The sequence below is a fragment of the Diprion similis genome, chromosome 4 (genome assembly GCF_021155765.1).
Source record: "Diprion similis isolate iyDipSimi1 chromosome 4, iyDipSimi1.1, whole genome shotgun sequence".
NCBI lineage: Eukaryota > Metazoa > Arthropoda > Insecta > Hymenoptera > Diprionidae > Diprion > Diprion similis.
The window spans coordinates 23,124,000-23,141,720 of NC_060108.1; the positions used below are offsets into that span (position 1 = coordinate 23,124,000).

The window sequence follows — 17,721 nt, forward strand, 5'->3', positions numbered from 1 at the left end:
TGTGAAATCGACATGATTCGCTCGACCGAAGCCCTTCAGAAGCAGTAAAACCCACGAGAAGATGTACTCAGAAATTCCCGCTTCGTAACTGATCGGGGTGATCGATTACGGACAGATGTTTATACGGGTAACGATCTGCAGCTTTTGAATTTGGATTCTCTTTATCAAAAAAGATAGGACGCGTCTGGTTGTGAAATATAGATTTGCATCCGACCGGGAAAAGTTCTTGACATCGCAGAAAAATACGGCAAATTCCGTCGCTTGAACCAAGTATTAATTAGCAGATTTTCCTCATGATGCAATATCGAGTTATAGTTAAGGGTTTATTTTTTACACTCTTGCTATTCCCTTCCACGCTTTTTCAATTCTATTCCCGCCGAGTGAACAACTTTAACTTCTAATTACCCGCGTGTACGTAGTTTGCTTCTAATTACTCTCCTCCACCCTGCGACGACATTTTCCACTTTTTGTTTACTCGCAAGTAGAGGTATGTCGGTTATACCGGAGGTTGATGCTGGTGTAGTGCCATCAACCGAGGAGCAAAAAGCCCCATTAATTTATATGGGTGATTAAGGGGGATTTTTAATTCTGATTCAGGCGTGCGCACATTTTGTCATAGTTAGGTTCATGAGAGTTTCCGCACAATTGCAATCGTCGACGGTACGGTGAAAGAATACCTAATAATGAAATAATTATCCACAGAGAAAAAAAGAGACAATTTTAACTTATTAGTGATTTTTTTTTCAAATTAGATTTTTATCTGGGTTTTCATTCCCTCCCAAAGCAAAAAAATGATTTCAATTCCCGCCTGTACATCAGCAACCGTTAATACAGAAATGCAAAAATAACTGCCTAGCATAAGGCGCCAGACCTACGGAGATCGGGAAGAAAGTGGCGCTCGTTTGAATTTCCATCGAGAGTTACGTACCGAAAGCAGTTTTCCGAGCTTAACATCATAACCGCAAATCAAGAGCTTTCCTACCACGAACACCGCAAGGTTTTGAAGCGACCCCGTCCGAATGTCGAGGTATTAGTTTAGATTAAACCGCAGATATAGGTATATGCTTAATTAATGATTACTTACACGACTCTGAGAGCAAGACGTTTTCTCAAAAACGAGTGCAGGGTACGTAGATTAAGTTTATTTGCGAGATTCGGGAAATTAGAAAACAAATTAAGTCTGCTTCGTTAGCTGTTTCGTTTTCTTCCCCTCTACTGTTAAAGGTTATTCCCGGGGAGTTCGAGGCAAATTCGAGGCAGTGGCACGACCTTGCCTCGGGATAAAAAGGTAAAGCGTAATACCCTGTGCCCAAATGTACAACATCGGCGTTTATCGCGTGGCAGAGTTTCACGTTGGACAGTTTTCCCCCAATTTTTTAATGTTTATTTACGTTTATTTATTTTCTGTATACCAATCTTTTTTTTGCTCCCTGTCTCGCTTTTCCACCTCACGGTTTTAATCCTCGTTCCGATTCGCTCGCAACCTTTTGTATTTCATTCTCGTTCGCGTTTCTTTTTATTTCCTTCATTCCCCATCCCCGATGTTCTTCTTTTTGCTATTGTTTTTCATCGGATTAAGCAGAGCAGACTCAAGTCCCGCGCACCGTCGTAATGGAGAAACGATGTAGCGCCTGGCAGGCGACGCGAGGGTTGGGAGAAGCTCTGCTGGTTATCGGAACTCGGATAACGGGGGAGTAAAAGTAAAAATCGATCGAAATGGTAACTTTTATCGTGGGCGTCAAACTACCTGCAACGGATTTATAAAACTACCGAACAAACTTGCCACTTTACCCCCTACCGCGATGTGTATTCCGCCGTAGTAAAATATTCCACGGATTTTCAAGATTCCTTTATATACCCGCCTCTTCGCCTCGGCAGGGCGTCCTGCAACTTTTGCACCTTCTTTATCTATAACTTCGACCCCCGTCAACGGGATTCTCAAACTCCGAAATCATATTCAACACTCGTTTGCATCGATTTATTCGGGCTTATCTGACCAGAATACAGAAATGCAGGGCGGTTGCCTGTGGAATTTCCAAGAGTTCGAGACTCTACGGGGATTCGAAATTGTCTGATACGATCGAATGACTTTGAGCTTTCTTTATCTGCACAGCAGAGTTCGCTGAGGAGAACGCTGAATAGACGTTCGAATATGCCAGATGCTCGATTCCGGTTTCGAGGTGAGTCTACGTCGTCGTACCCCAGTTTCCTAATAATTAATAACAATACAGTTGGGTTCAAACTCACGTCTTGGGCTGACAGAACTCTGGTGGCAGGTTGGATAATGGTGCTTCCTGAGTGGGGTCGGTGATGCAAGGACTCGACAGTATCTTCCCTCGAACAAACTCCGCTGTACCAGGGTAGGCCGCCGTCACAGTGGCGTCTGTTGCGGTACTTCCTCCAAACGTGCCTGAAAATATTTGAAAGACGTGGAGAATAATCGGTGAAATGACCCGCATGCTGAAAGAGAGTAGAGAGAGAGAAAGAAAGATGCGGGGTTAATCACTTGATTGAGAAAAATTCGCAGAATTAGAGGTTTACGTCGTCGTTGTTGTTGTTGTTGTTGTTCTTCTAGTGTTGGTTTTCCTGCCTGGTAGAAAATTTGGCCATCAGCGGAAATAAAGTAGCCCGGCTATATTGCCGCTGGCTCTTTTAATGCCGTTAATGACGTTGCGCCCGAGCCAGTAGGGAAAGTAGTTAATTCGTATAAAAGTTAACCAGGTTTTGGGGTTGGCTAACGATAACAAAGTGCCAGAGTGCCGGAGCAGTTACTTAACGGCAACAAGGCTGCTTTAATTACCGCGAAAATCATGTAAAATTCAAAGTGGGAAAAGCTCACGGAGGAGTCTTTGTACAGCTCGTGCAGCACAAATTGACTCTCTAAGATAACCGCGAGTATACTCTTGTTTTGTCACACCCGACGATAGGGTTGGAAAGAAAAAAGCTACCCTGAATATAACAGCGATTAGCGTTTAAACGGCCGATAAAACTTTCCGAACCCTTGTATTGTACAACGCAGAAAACTGAGAGTAAAAAGAGGGTTGAAAATGTGGTTCCGTTGTACGAATTACCCGTCAAATCATGATTCGAATTTCTTACCGTTTTGAAATTATATTTGATAATTTGTTTTAGAATTGAACGGAAAACCATGTCACGTAGATATTGCCTGGAATTTTCATTCAAATTGTTCTCATCGCAGAAATTCTCGCGTAACTGTTTTCGCTAACTGCAGGATCAAATGATCCTTCGTTTCCTCACACGTTCCGATATCACCGAAACTATTAAACATGTATGGATGTAAAATGAGAGGGTACGCGGGAAGGGAGGAATGTAATCGATCACGAAGGGTATCTTTGGATGAGCGATCGGGGTGTTAGCGAGAAAGAGAGAAGTAGGTGCTTGAAGATGAAGGAGTTTCCGGTATCTCGAGAACCTCGAGAAGCCGAAGACTAAAGGCTGCTGTGGACGAACTCGCGACGAGCCTCGAGAGCGCTTTGGCCATTGAATTGCAACATTTATCAATGTCAATCGTTGCCGGCGGGTATCGCTCCGTTGCCTTCTTGGATTGGCATTAGTATTTCGATTTCAGTACCTGCAGCTTATACGTATCAAGTAATATACGGCGAAGAAAAAAAGGCGAGGGATAAGTCAGCAGCTGACAATACTCCATACATCTTTCCAATTTCTCTCCCGCCTTTTTTCCCTTGGGAGATTTCGCGCGTTATAACGAAAATATATCGTCGAATGTACTGGGTGTTGAATTAATTACACCCCCAAATGTGAGGCTTGGAATAAAAATCGATGGGCCAGAGATGAGGAAAAATCACGCTTGCGCAAAACTCGAATCAGCTCATGGTGCAACCTATGCACGGAATTCTTCACGCTAGTCTTACACCGCTCTGAAATCCTTATAACGAAAGTATAACGAGCATCCATCAAAGTCATGCCTTCCTCTGTCTCCCTTGATTTTTTCCCGAATTGAATACCCGCTTTTTTCGGTATTAAATCCTGATCATTAGCCGGTTGAATCCTGAGTGGATAATTCTAACTTTAAGAATCACATACAAAATCATGTCAACCAATCGATCAGGTATGAATTTTATGATTACAAACTCGGTAGATACAATGAAAAGATTTTTTCTATAATGGTAATTTCTTAGAAACTTTGAAAGCACGATGAATTTTTCATGGGCAGAATCTTGACGTCTGAGAGGTGGAAATTTAACAAAATATGCGTGCGAATCTTAGGTATAGTGTTTAAGATTTTACATGAAAGTGCAAAGTCTTGTAAGGTCTTACCTGACTCCAAATGCAATTCCTAGTGCCACTATCAGCGGGAGTAAGGTGCATATGCAGGCTAGAAACACCGTCTGCATATCGGAGAAGGCTGCTAATATACCTGAAACAAGAAGTGAAAAAAATTACCTAAAATTGTTCCCAGTGCAGGTGCAAGGAGGACAGAATTTAGTTTTGTAATTTGTTAAAAACAATTCACAAGAAAATACTACATCATAAATCTAGTAAATTTTCAAATCTCTGTAAGAGTCCTGCAGCTAACTCGCATAAAAAAAAAAAAACGTGACAAAAAGGAAAAAAAAAAAGTTACCAGTTCAGGTTTCGAGACCGAAATCCTTCGATTTTTTCCTCAATTAATTCTCCGTGGTGTGTGCAGGGGTGTGGGTCTAAGGTAGAGAATAAGTGTCTCTAAGGGGCGGTCAAAGCGACGCACTTTACGACCGACCCTCGGGTCAAACGTCCCCAAAGGAGTTGACCTACGTTGCCAAGTCAGCCACTGTAGGTACGAAGTAAATCCCTAGAGAAGGCTCGTGAACCTCGAAGGCCAGCGAAAGATTTTGCCTGCTTAGCCGATGGCGGCGTCGAATGGTGAATACCTACGTCGAGAAATGAGCGACGCGTGTGATTCGGCATCGAGGGAGAAATCGTCGATAGTCGAAAAAAAACTAAGTCCTTTACGTGAGTCGAGTATATCGGGATTTCTTGGAGACCAAAAAATGGAGAGTAAATGGTGTGGAAAAGAAAGTAGACGAATACGAACAGTTCCATGGCTCTGTTCGCTTACTGATACCGATTGACGGTGATGAAAACCGGAAGGAATACCGTTCGTCAATTGTCCGATAATTTGATCGAAGATGGTTTGACGCAAGGGTGAAACGTCATGTCGAACCAGCTTATTATTATCAAAATTTCTGATGTGGTGGGAGACAAAGGAGAAATAAATTGCCGCTAAAAATGTTACGAAATTATAAATACCGAAGGACGATTGTCTGCGGCAGGTTTATTAACGATGAGCTGCTGTTGGACAGACGAAAAATTGTGCAAGCTCGTTCAGCTCTATTCGAAGTACAGTAACCTATGGGACAGGAGCCATCCGTGCCACGACGACCTGCGAGGCCGATATAATTCCTACAAAAAAATTCTCACGGTAAAAGAAAAAAAAATAAATAAAAAATGCAGGACCAGCAGAGAAAGAAAAACAATAATAACAATAACTTTCTCACCGGGCACCTTTACATTTTCACGCTATGAATTCATTATTCAAATCCTGCGGAAAATATGTATATTTTTCTTCTCTCATTCTCTCTCCGCAGTCCCTCTCCATGCCTGCGCACGTTTCCGTCAGCGATGTTCTCTGCAAGCTCAAAGATCTCCGCACCGTCTACGTATGCGAACTTCATAAAATCGAGGCCGCCTCCAAAGCCGGATCCATTTACAGACCGAGGTATACGTGGTTTGAACCCATGAACGAATTCCTTTACTGCCACTTGGACGCCGATGAAAAGCTCGCTGAATTTTCGGTGGGTATTTATATGCTGTTTTTTTTTTTTTTTTTCATTTTCCCCTTTGATCCGAAACGGATATTAGAAAACTGAAGAAAAAAAAAAAACATGAGGAATAAAAACGTTTTCGTTGATCAGTCGTCCGAAGATGACGCGACGTCGTCGGAAGAAACGCTGAATGTTCGCGAGAAGCGAAACTGCTGTGAGAAATCAGATTCCGTGACGGAGTCGAATTCGGACGGTTCGATTTGCCCGGGGAAGCATAAGTCGGGTGGAAAAAGAAAAAGTAGCTCGTGTGTTAAACCGGGCAGAAAAAGTAAGGCGTACTTTCTCCGTTCACCGACGATGCTCAGATCGACAAGGATGAACACGAAGTATGAAATTCCGAGAAAAACTGACGACGCTTCTTCCTCCTCGGCGAAGAATTCTTCGTCGCGTAGCAAAGGAATAAACTGCTGCAACAACGCCGAAGACACGCAGCAGTGCACCGAGCTTGACGTGTTCGTGACTTCATCAGACGTGTCGATAAAATACAGAAGAACAGAGGTGAGTATAAATTACAGTGAGCATCGAGGATGGCGAGGAAATTCTCAAACGAATTATTCTAGATGCGTAAATGATTGACGAATTAATATCGTGCTCACAGAACGTGAACGGGGACGAGAAATCGTACAAAAAAAATTTCAAGGGACCGAGAAGGTCGAGCGGGAAATCACCGTGCTTTAAAAACATTAAAATGGTAATATCGCGGTCTGGATACTCCGGGGCAGGGTCGACGGGCGGCTGCTGCGACATCAAAGACGAGGATACGGAGCTCTGGGACATGATGTCGATGCTCGATTTGGGGCTGCCATGCCCCTCGGCCAGGTTCGAGACCAGCTCATATCCGAAAAGCAGCAGCACCACCAGCACCAGCAGCAGCAGTTCCGAGTCGCTAAAATCGGGGCGTCCACGTTGCTGCAAAAACCTGCGAGAGAGGAATGACGATGTCCTTTCGACACCCTGTCGTAAAACCTCCAAGGTCGTCTGCCTCGGGGATGGAACAGTCTTCGACGAGAATGTGCTCGAACTCCTCGAGGACTTATCAGTCAAGATCTGTCCCATCGACGTCGGCTGTCGCAGTGGAACCTGTTCGACGGAACCAAGGCATGATGACCATCCTCAAGACTCGGTACCCTGCAGTACCTGTTCGACGATCACCAGGCCGGTAAAAAAGTACGATCCTGATGACGCAGAGGCACCGCTGAAGAAAGAAGGACCTGTAAGAGACAGAGAGAACGGTGACGAGGGAGAAGAAAAGCTGGGAAAATCGGGATCTGCTGAAGAAGGGGAAACGACTCCGCAGGAAAACATGGAACAGGAGACTAATTCTGGTTCAGAAAATTTAGTGACGAACTACAACGTTAAGGTGGATCTCGGCAAGTCGGGTTAGTTGAGTGTAAATGTGCAGTGCATTAGGATGGCTTTCACCTTCGTTGGTGTCTCTTTTGACCAGCTGACGACAGGACCTCGTCTGGGCGAGATTCGATCATCCACGAGGCCAAGAAGGAGCTGTGGGAAGCTGGAAAATTGTACAACAGTGGAAAGTTCGTAACACGTGGTATCATCGAGAGTGATTCGAAGGACGAAGAGTCTGCGGAGTTGGACAAGTTTGGCGTGGAAGTTGCATCCTTGCTTAAAAACATGGGAAAACATCGGGCGTTGAAATTGAAACAAGCCATCGCCGAGACGCTGCGTATGGATGAAAAGCGAAGAAAGTTCTTCTGATTTGTAGCCTGGCGTCAATGCTGTTCGGGTAACGAGATATCACGAACTGTCTGAACTTGTCGATAATCGTGATTTCGAGGTGAACGAAGAGCGGCGAGTTCAGGCAGCGATTCGACAGAAATATCGTATATAATACTGGCTTGTTTATAGGTTACAAATGAAAAGGCTAAAATGTAAATTTCGAAGGATGAACAAGTGTACCGATCGGCGGTTGCTCGGGACGTTTAAAATCTCCTTATCGTAGGATGAGATGAGCTGGTATAATGGTAAAAAATTGTTGAACCAGCCACTGCATGTCTGCGAGAGAGACAAATGGTCGGAGAATAAAATCTGCCGACTAGTCTGCCTGTACCAGAGATTTCCCTGTCTTTGGAAAAAGGATAATCCATCATACATGGACAATTCTATGCGTCACTCGGCATACAGCAGCATTCATCAAGGTATGGATACGGCTCAGGTGACCTTTACGGAGGTTATGATAAAGATACGAGAAATCAGACGTCTCTACGTGAACGAGCTTGTCAATATTTTGAAGGCACATAAATTGGGCCGGAAATACGAACCACCCCAAAAGTGGTTTCTCACCATGCACAAATTTCTCTACGAGCATCTAGACTTCGACGAAACTGCCGAGTTGAAGACGATCGCTGTAAGAATTTTACACGATATATTCCTTCCTCCTAAAAATTTCATATCAATATTCGTTTGACTTCCAGGGTCCCGAAGAGTCGGATAATTCGTGTTACCGCGAAGACGAAGATGACGTCGACGACGACGACGACGACGATTCGGATTACGCGGACTCCGATACGCCACCGCAAAGTGATTACACCGCCGACTCGAGTCGTGAATCTTCGCGGTACGAGGGATGCGGAGGAAGGGGACAAGTTATTCCCTGCGATTTGTCGTCACGGGCCGGTTCATCGATGACAAATCACCAGCACCCGCACTCGAGTTCGAAGAATTTTCGATCGCTCAATTTGAACTCATGCAAACCAAAGTCAAGGTATCATTCGGACAGATCTGCCCACTGCCAGCGTCATCAAGAGCCGGTTGTTCCCACTTCCGGCTGTAATACTTGTCCGCAAAAAGCAGAGAAGCCCAGAAAGTCACCCTCGATAACAGTTATTTGCAACAAAAACGCCGATCGTCAACAATCGAGGGCTGCACCGTGCAAGCAATCTCCATCCGTTGTTAAGGTTTTTTTATTTCCCATATCCGAACGATAAAAACTTGGTAGAAAATTTACTTCTAGCTTTTTTCGTTTCTTTTTAAAGGAACCAACCGTACAATCAGACCCCAAAATCTTATCCATGGACGGAATCGAGAGCAGCGTATCGTTAAATGCGTCGGTGGGTAAGACGCAGGACGAATTTGACGTGTTTGCGAAAAGCGTTGCCTGTCAGTTGAGAAAAATGGACATAGAATCAGCGGTGATCGCCCAAAATCAAATCCAAAACGTTCTTACTGACCAGCGACTTCACAGAGCTGTACGTTATGCGGAGTAAATTTCGTTCGTTGTTCATTCGTAAAATTCATTTTACACACAATACATTTATCTCAAGTTTTCTCGAAGGGGATCTTTTCACGCCATCGCCCTTTACTTCAGCACGCAGTTTTTTTCCCTCGATCTCGCCTAACGATAAAGGATGACACAGTGCGAAAACTATCTTCGACTTCTTTCTCTTCTACGATTTCTTTCCTTTCTTCTTCTTTTTTTTTTATCTATTTCTTATCTGAGACGTGAATAATCAAGAGCGGTTACTGACACACGGAATACTCTGAGGTTTTTATCATTCCACAGCAATCCATCAAACCAGACGAATCGGAAATGGAGGATCTTACATTAAACAAAAAACCATCCACATTCCAACAATCTGTTACTCGAGTGAAATCTAAGTTATTCAAACCGGTAGGATCGTCGGCCAAACGCCGTCATGGCATGTCGAAACTAGTAAGTTGAGCGAAAAAAAAGTTTGTGCGATTAAATAATGACTGATTGTTAAGTGAATTCTAATGGTGAAAACGGAAATATCTTACGGGAAATCAATTTATTCCAAATGGTGATGTTCTATGTATTTAGAATGTCCCGAAAACGGAAATCCTCATCATCGGAAAACCGCGGATGCGGGGATCAAGCATAGTCGGGAAACAAGCGCTTCTGCAAAATTCTACGTTACAGCGTAAAACAAAAAATGCATAATTCAATCTGTAGTCTTGTCTGACAAAAATTGGCAAATTTTCTCAAACATTTGTATCGCCGTATGAACATGCCACAATAAATCAAAATGCCTAACACCGATCTCACTGATACTTCCGATAAATGTCAGTCAGTATTATTCCTTTCGTTTCACTTGTTACAACAGAAATATCTCTGAGTCTAACAGAAAATTGAAGAAATTTCAAAGTCTGTACTCTGGACATATTTCTAAAGAGATAACTGAGTCCCCTAGAGTAACTTTCCTCTTCAAGTAACACCATTTTCTTCCAACTGGCGATAAAAAATGGTGAAAACATTTGAAATAAGCATCGTCACCCTGGGGAGTTTTTTGAATTGAGTTTTACCCTTATACAATTGCTTTCTTGCTCTTGTGAATTGACGCGGTGAATTTGTCAGGTAATTTATCAAAGGAATTGGAACAGAGCATACAGTTCAACGATGAATTATATTTTGGCAATAAAATTTTCCGAATCCAATTATATGCGCCAATTTGAAGAAAAAAACCTTTCACACAGTCCTCAGAGTTTCGTCACAAATTTGAAAAATAACAGCTTCTCCACTTTTATCTTGTCATGTATACAAAGAGAAAAATGATTGATCCAACGGTAAGTAAATTGTTTCTGAAATATACATTTCAACCTGAAGAGCAAAACAGATTCGCGAATATATAAGGATGAGAATAATCAGCGTTTCTGTCATCTCCAACAATCCTTATTCGGTACTGTTCGACGGGAATTCATACCTGAGAATATCCGTATAGATATATGTATTGTGAAAGTCAAGCGTTTTCGGAGAAATAATTGATACCGATCAGCCAATCTACAAAGCGTTTAATCCGCGAAGGTTCAGTCGTTGGGATGTTAATGATTGGTCATGGACCCAAGGAATTTACTTGTCCCTTGGGCAAAAGCTGACCTCTGTATCCCTGACTATTATTTCGATGAGAGCTTGAACAACACAGCCTTCAACTTCGCGGAGGGAATATTAGTAAAGCCCGTTCCTGAGATTCTGAGGACTCTGAAGTCAGCCTATGGCTCTGAGGGGTAGAACCGTTGCTTGCCTTACTAAAGGGATTGTTGCGGAATTTAGAGTGAGGCGACAAAGCACAGCAATACATCCACCGTTGCCTAGCGCCCCCTCTCAGTTGCTATTTCGAGAATGCGTTAGATTACCGTACAAACGATCTGCTGATGAATGTACAAGTGTCTGTATAACGCAAATTCCCACACTCGGCAAATTTGCATAACTCGTAAAAGTGAGTACCCTGTTAATCATCACCCGATATATCCGTCGCTCGAGTAGTTTCTGGCATATCTGCAACAAATCACTCGCAAGGTATCTTATTTCGATAAAATTTATTCATAGATCGTATAAAGCGGCAAAAACCAGTTTTTAAAATCCACGAGCATGTTTTACAGTTTCAAATTGGCCAGTTTAGTGCATGATATAAAAAATGAATCGATCTGCTTGCCAATATCGTATAAAGGATAACAATAGAGTTCACTTTACGGATAGAGAGAGCTCTTCGTTAGCGTTAAAAATCGTGTTATGTTTGGTAACAAGAATTTATTTGTCCGGGGAAAATCGTCGCAGAATTTTTGTCTCTTCTTCAAATACGAATATCACCGATATATTCTACCACGTTGACCACTGCAGAGGATCGCAGAAGCTGACCGAAATAAAAGGTTGGATTTTTCCGTGGTTATGGGGAGATTTCAGAAGCCTTAGTACGGTCAGTCCGGAGTTCAGGTCGAGCAAATACTGCATGCATAGATACTCGCTTGCTATTCGCGTTGGATAGAAAGAAAAAAAGTTCAACATACATAGGTATGGATCCGCGAGTCTCTCGGCACAATCTTTATCGCAACGTCGTTCTGCGCGCTGTCTATTCACGTTCGTGGTCATAAATATTGGATAACGTTCAATCCTCCTTTTATTTCAGTCCGCAGGATCTTCCCTAGGCATGGCCTTCTTTCTCTTTCTTTCTTTACGGTTATATTCCCTCGCCCTTAGGAATACAAGGCGCAGAAGACACGCGGAACCTCCGTCCTGATCTACGTTCAACGGACGTCGTATAAGATACTGTTGAACAAAATTCCGGCCTACGGTTTAGTTTAGAATATTCAAGATGGTGATATAAACAAAAATTGATAATTGATTTTTCTGCAAAATTCAGATCTATCGAAATATCGGAATGACTATTGAATAACATTTTTCCCATTCACAGGAATCTTTTCTTTCTTTTATGTAGATTATCTAGACGAACTAATAAGAGATGAAAAAAAAAAAAAAAAAAAAACTGTTGCGAATATCTTAATCCCGACATAAAATCTCTCGGCGTAATTTTTGTTGCAGAATTTTTTTATGACAATTCCTTTTAACCAACCCAGTAAAGTCTGAATTCGAAAAGTTATTCATATTAGTTAAACGAAAAATGATTTTAAAATGAATTCAACTCGTTTAACGATATTGACGTAAAAATTATCACCGTCAGATGAGTTGAAACGGGCGAGTTACTATTCTGAAGATCGCCTTCAGCTTTCATGTGAACGGGGAAGAAGAGAACGTAAAAAGGAACTTGGGGTTGCAAAGATTTGTGCTAAAAAAAACTACGATCAGTCCTTTCTCAGGCCTCAATAACTTGGCTTGTTTCGCGAGTAGACCCAGAGTTTTGGCCAACCGAGTCTCTGGCAGCGACATTCGGCTCGACCCTGGCCGCAGTAGTAGAGCCAGTACTATCGACCGGCCTGGGGGACCAGCAGCGTTAGTATGCCAGTGGAGTAGGACTGCGAGTGGTCAGACAAGGACGGCCTCGAGGAAAGACCCGGCGGCGTGGCGGAGACGCAGGCCGACGTGGAAGTGCGAGGGAGAAAAAGCGGAATAAATTCGACACGGTCAATGGTTTCCAGGAGCAATGAATCCCATCGGAAACAAAGAAATCCCGTTATATATTCAAAGGACGATAAAGCCGGACGGAGTATAAGAAGAGGAAAAGAGAAAGAAACTCGCGCGGGAGGGATCACTTAGTTCCTACCCCAGAGATATGTGACGTGTACCTACACCGAAATTGGCGAAAGCGATTTTCTTTTTTTTATACTTGTTATTTAGGGGGATGAAATACTTTGTCACTCAAGTTTTTTGCAACGCTTATATTCCGTGCGGGTGAATAGAAAAAATCGAGCCACGAGGGAAAAAGATTCGTTAGATGTACACTTCGTTATTCCCACAGTGTAAAATAGCACACTCTTTCGATTTTGACAGTTGACTCTTGGAATATTCAATGGAATAAAAATGTTGTAGGTAAGGAAATCTGATTACTTCTTGAATTGTTGATTCATTCTTGATTGTTCAATTGGAACAAATGTAGCTCGATATGTTCGGAAGATAGCTTTTGAGCAGCGTAAAACGCGACCTTTGTATCGTCCCAGTCTCAAAGGAAGATAAAAATAAATAAATAGCTATAAATAGAATTTGAAGAGAGAGAAAGCTGTTTGCTTTTAGATCGACAGGGGACACAAGTGGAAGTTTCGGTCACTGGCTGCGCGTGGATAAATCGGTTAAGCTTTTCTCTTTGAAGTTCTCTGACCATGATCGAGGAGTAGAAAACGAGAGATAGCGATGGACAAACGTGGAGGATAGAAGGCGCGGGCAAAGATTGGTCGAGCGAAAATCCGCGAGGGAGAGATGTTAAAAGGCTCCCTTGTTGCCTTCGGGGGTTCGAATTGGAGACGCGGGACTAATAGCGTGTTAGCATTTCGTCCAGGCTCGAATTGCGAACTTGAGCTCTGAAAATATACCCCCGCGTTATGAATCAAACCACAGATATATGGACACGTTCCAACGGCAATCGCGTTTTGGTCCACTCTGAAAATTTCACATCCAACGCGTCGCGGTGCGTTACGCACCGATACGAATCGGTGTGCTTTAGATTCGACGAAGAAGAAATACGCTTCAATTTACCCGACCAACGTAGGCACGGTTTGACGTTTGATTCTGTTTTCTTTTTTAGCTAACGTCGATCCAGAGCTTCCGAATTGGTCGAGTAAAAAGTAAAACGGAATTCGGAAGAGACCGAGGGTTAAGATTTAATCATGATATTTGCAAGATTCACTCGGGAGAGGGAAAGAGAGCGGTTTGATGAAAGCTTCAGACACATTTCATAGGCGCCGGTCGAGTCTGCCTTTTATAAAGTTCGTCGCAAATATCGACTAACGAAGGCAATGAGTGGCTAATTGAAAGTCCGAACCCGACTCGGCGACAATACAGTTAAATTGTTTGCTTTTTTCTTTCCTCCCAAATTACTGGCTGGAAAAGAAATTACAGGCACGTGTGTGGGATATTTTTTCTTCTCATCTCTCGTCTGACGAGAAGAGAGTAAAAAACAAGTCGAACCACGATCAATACGAGCCAATTTTCTAATCAGTCACATCATACGTGGACTCGTTGCAAGTTCAATCGAGCTGACTACAGCCTTGCAGCGAGGTTCTTTATTCTCTTCGGCCGATTATATGAGCTCTTTGAGAAAATTGATCTCTATAGGGAATATTATAGAAAAATAAACCCAGTCGGCACTTTCTGTTCACCGGTTCCCGTATTAGCTACGACCTCTTTATGTAGCAGCCGATATTAATCTTCTATTAGCTCCAACGGGTTTTCTATCTTACTTATACCTACCGACAGAAACGTGACCTTAACTAAGGAATATAAACTTTTTTTTACCTTTATTAAATTATCGACGATATTCAGACTGCTTTTGTACGATTTTTCTGAAAAAATCACGTCTCCGGTCTTTGTGCTTATAATTATATATATTTTATAAGAAAATGTTGTCATTCAAAATATTTTTTACATATTAAAAAATTACTTCTGTAAACATTACTAAGCATTAATTTGAAATTTCAAAAAATTTTTACCTGACATCTGAAAATCATTTTTATCTTCTTTAGTTACAATTAAAAAACAAAAGATTTAGCGTCTTTACGTCCACGAAAACGAAGTATTTCCTCAAGTACCCCGTTTTGCCCCCCCCCCCCCCGCCCAGGTACTTTCCCTTCTAAAAGTTATGGAATTTTTCGAGGCTACGACAATCATGGAAGTACACAAAATTTCAATGGTAATTCAATGGAATTTTTTCAACCCTTGAACGACGATTACGTAACGAACCACTTTTTAATCAAATTCGCATTCGTTCAAGTTACTATTTTTTTTTGTTTATCTGTATTGCGTTTGTTTTACTTACTGTAGTCGAGCTCGTCGTGTTCAGCAACGTATCCATATCCAGTTGCATTGTCGATGTGTAAGTCAGGTCTGGTGGTCGGTGAAGCTGGCGGCGTGCTCGACACTGTTTCCAGGTCCGCGGTCATACTCGAACCACTAGCCGGAGGCGGGAAGGAGGAGGACAAGGAGGACACCGAGGAGGAAAAGTCCATGCCTTCCGTCGGTATGACGACCTCCGTCGACGTTAGATTGCTCAGAAGATGTCGCAGCATCATGTTTCAGAGGACGGATATCAGCTTGTGTTTCTCGTTGTTCTTGTTGTTGGTGGTAGTGGTGGTGGTGGTGGTGGTGGTGGTGGTGGTGGTGGTGGTAGTTAGTCAGTTAGCGTCGAACAGAAGCTTGGATGAGATACATGAGCATCAAATTACGCCGTTAATGCTCTCGCGAATGCTGCAGCAAATTTTTGTTTTTATTTCTTTTTTTTTTCTTCTTCTTCTTCAAGTCACACATTCACAAAAATCCGAAATTTTTTCTTATCCTCGATTTGTTCTGAGTCACGATTATCCACGCTCACATCACGCTTTCATAACGCACGTTCACTGATTATTTTTTAACACTTTGCACAAAACTTCCGAGGCCAAATGAGGCGAGGACCGATCATGCTGAATTTTTATTCTTTCCGTCGGAGATTGGTTTAGCAATTCACCCTAGTCATTATTTAATTAAAGAATAAACACCGATTTATTCTGTTATCAGCAACGATCCGGTCCGTCGATCGCGGCGCGTCGCGTCCAACTGACGATCGGCTCGAGCTCTGGATTCGTCAACAACAACTCGCTCATGTCACGTAACCTTCGAATTCGAAATTTTGAGTAATCGATACTAGTGTTTACTTGACCCGATTGAAGGACGTCTAAAGTAAATATCTACGATTACTACACAACTGCCTGTGTCTCATACACACGTGACTTTGGCTACGCGAAAGGACAGCCAGTCAATTAATGTTTTAAAATAACAGAAAAATTCGATTACAACGAATAAATTGATGATAAAGTTTCATATTTTCACTACTGTGTCTCTTCCTCTTGACCATCTGCCGTTGTTCTGTAACAGAGAAAATGAGAAAGATATTTAGGCATAACGTGAATGAGCGTTTACCTTGACTAATAAATAAATATTCAAGCATAAATCCTATCCAAACTTGTAACAAGAGCTTGCATATCAGGCTCAGAGCATCTTTTATGCAATGGGGTAAAATTTTCCCGTAAGGGAAAAGCTCTGATCTCGGTTTTGCGATAAGGTGGCGGTAAATGGAATTTTGATTTAAATCAGTTACGTGCAAAATCCGGTTCATCATTTTGCATGGACTAGGTATGTGCCTGTGTGTGTGTGTGCGTAATCTAACCACCCATTCCGTGCATGATTCGGTACGAAAGCAGGTCTTGTAAGTTTTCGCACTCTCTTTACGCGAGTGTTTATCTTTCGTATGTCTCGTTATTCGCCCGCGCAAGGTACACTTTGTGCAAATATGTAGCCTCTTGATTTTATTTATGTTGGATTTATGGTCGGTGCATGCTTTCTTGAAGTCCGCAGATAATGTACCTAGATGGTTATACTTCGCTTTAACTCGTTTTCAGTGAGCTCGGTCAAATGAAAAGGAGAAAACAGATCGTAGTTGCTGTATGAGCGGAAAAAAAATTCCAATTCCAGAAAAACTCTTCGCCGTATAACAATCTAGGTAAAAAAAACCTTGGCTCGGGACTTCAGAATAAATGTTACAAGCATGTCGAAATACACGTTAGTAATTGATGCTGCAAAAAATTAAGCCAAAGCTGTAATATGGAGTAATTAGATATATCAACAAATATCGGTTGCAGACTTTTTACTTCCTGTCACTGAAAAAAGAAGAAAATTGAAGAAAAAAAAACAAAAAAAAAACAAACAGAAGTTGACTGGTAAAAGAGGAATGTTTGAGTAGAGCCAAAATCCATAACAAATTCAATATCCCGAATGAAAGAAAGCAACTGCGAAAACCGGAAACTTGTTGACAGGTAGTTCTGCAGGTTGATTACTGAGATAATCCACTCTACCAAATCTCGACAATATCTGTCACTGCGCCCCCGCTAATGGACTGAGTTTAACCGTCCCCGAAACCATCAGATAGGACATATTCGATAATTAAACTTTGCCACTGCAGTTAGCGGTTGTAATTCCGTGTGAAACCCCCTGGCGTATATAATAATGCTGAAGCCTTAGGATTCTGCACGAGCAAAATTCATCTAGACAGTTGGGCTGAACCGAAACCGCGAAATTTTATTTGCTGAGAAATTTTATCGGTTATAGCTGATATTGATTGATACCGTGGATTCGTAAATGTGTGATATAAAAATTTGCTGATATGACGAATATTTACGATAATCGCTACTATTTTGTCGGCTGCATTGATCAATGCTGCAGCAATAATCCCTGCAAGCTCTACGAATTTGTCAAAATGGCCAATTTTCAGGAATGGTAAATTGCAAGGGTGAGGCCTCTCCATTGAAGGGGGAAATGTCGATCTACGCCCCTTCGCCGTGGTGCAGAACGGTCCTGGGAGCTTCTCGGGACTATACATTCGCGGAACAAATACGTATAAACTACGTGGCTTTTCCGAGCTGCACGTGTCACTCGTGAAACATTCGTCACTGTCTCCCGGTAACCGCAATTTCGGTAGAATCC

At 42.4% G+C, this 17,721-nt stretch overlaps 1 protein-coding gene across 3 annotated transcripts in view; it reads right to left on the reverse strand.

Moving 5' to 3' along the window:
- Positions 1-15,331, reverse strand: part of LOC124405114 — a 79,930-nt gene extending 64,599 nt beyond the window's left edge. For 2 of the 3 annotated variants that reach the window (XM_046879746.1, XM_046879745.1), the window contains exons 1-3: positions 15,026-15,331; positions 4,300-4,399; positions 2,248-2,410 (exon numbers count right to left, since the gene is read on the reverse strand). In XM_046879746.1, coding sequence (XP_046735702.1) covers positions 2,248-2,410; positions 4,300-4,399; positions 15,026-15,278 — 516 coding nt within the window. In that variant the 5' untranslated portion in view covers positions 15,279-15,331. Of the gene's footprint in view, positions 1-2,247; positions 2,411-4,299; positions 4,400-5,526; positions 5,732-15,025 lie in introns of those variants that run through there. The other variant, XM_046879748.1, reaches the window with a different exon arrangement.
- Between the last annotated feature and the right edge of the window lie 2,390 nt (positions 15,332-17,721).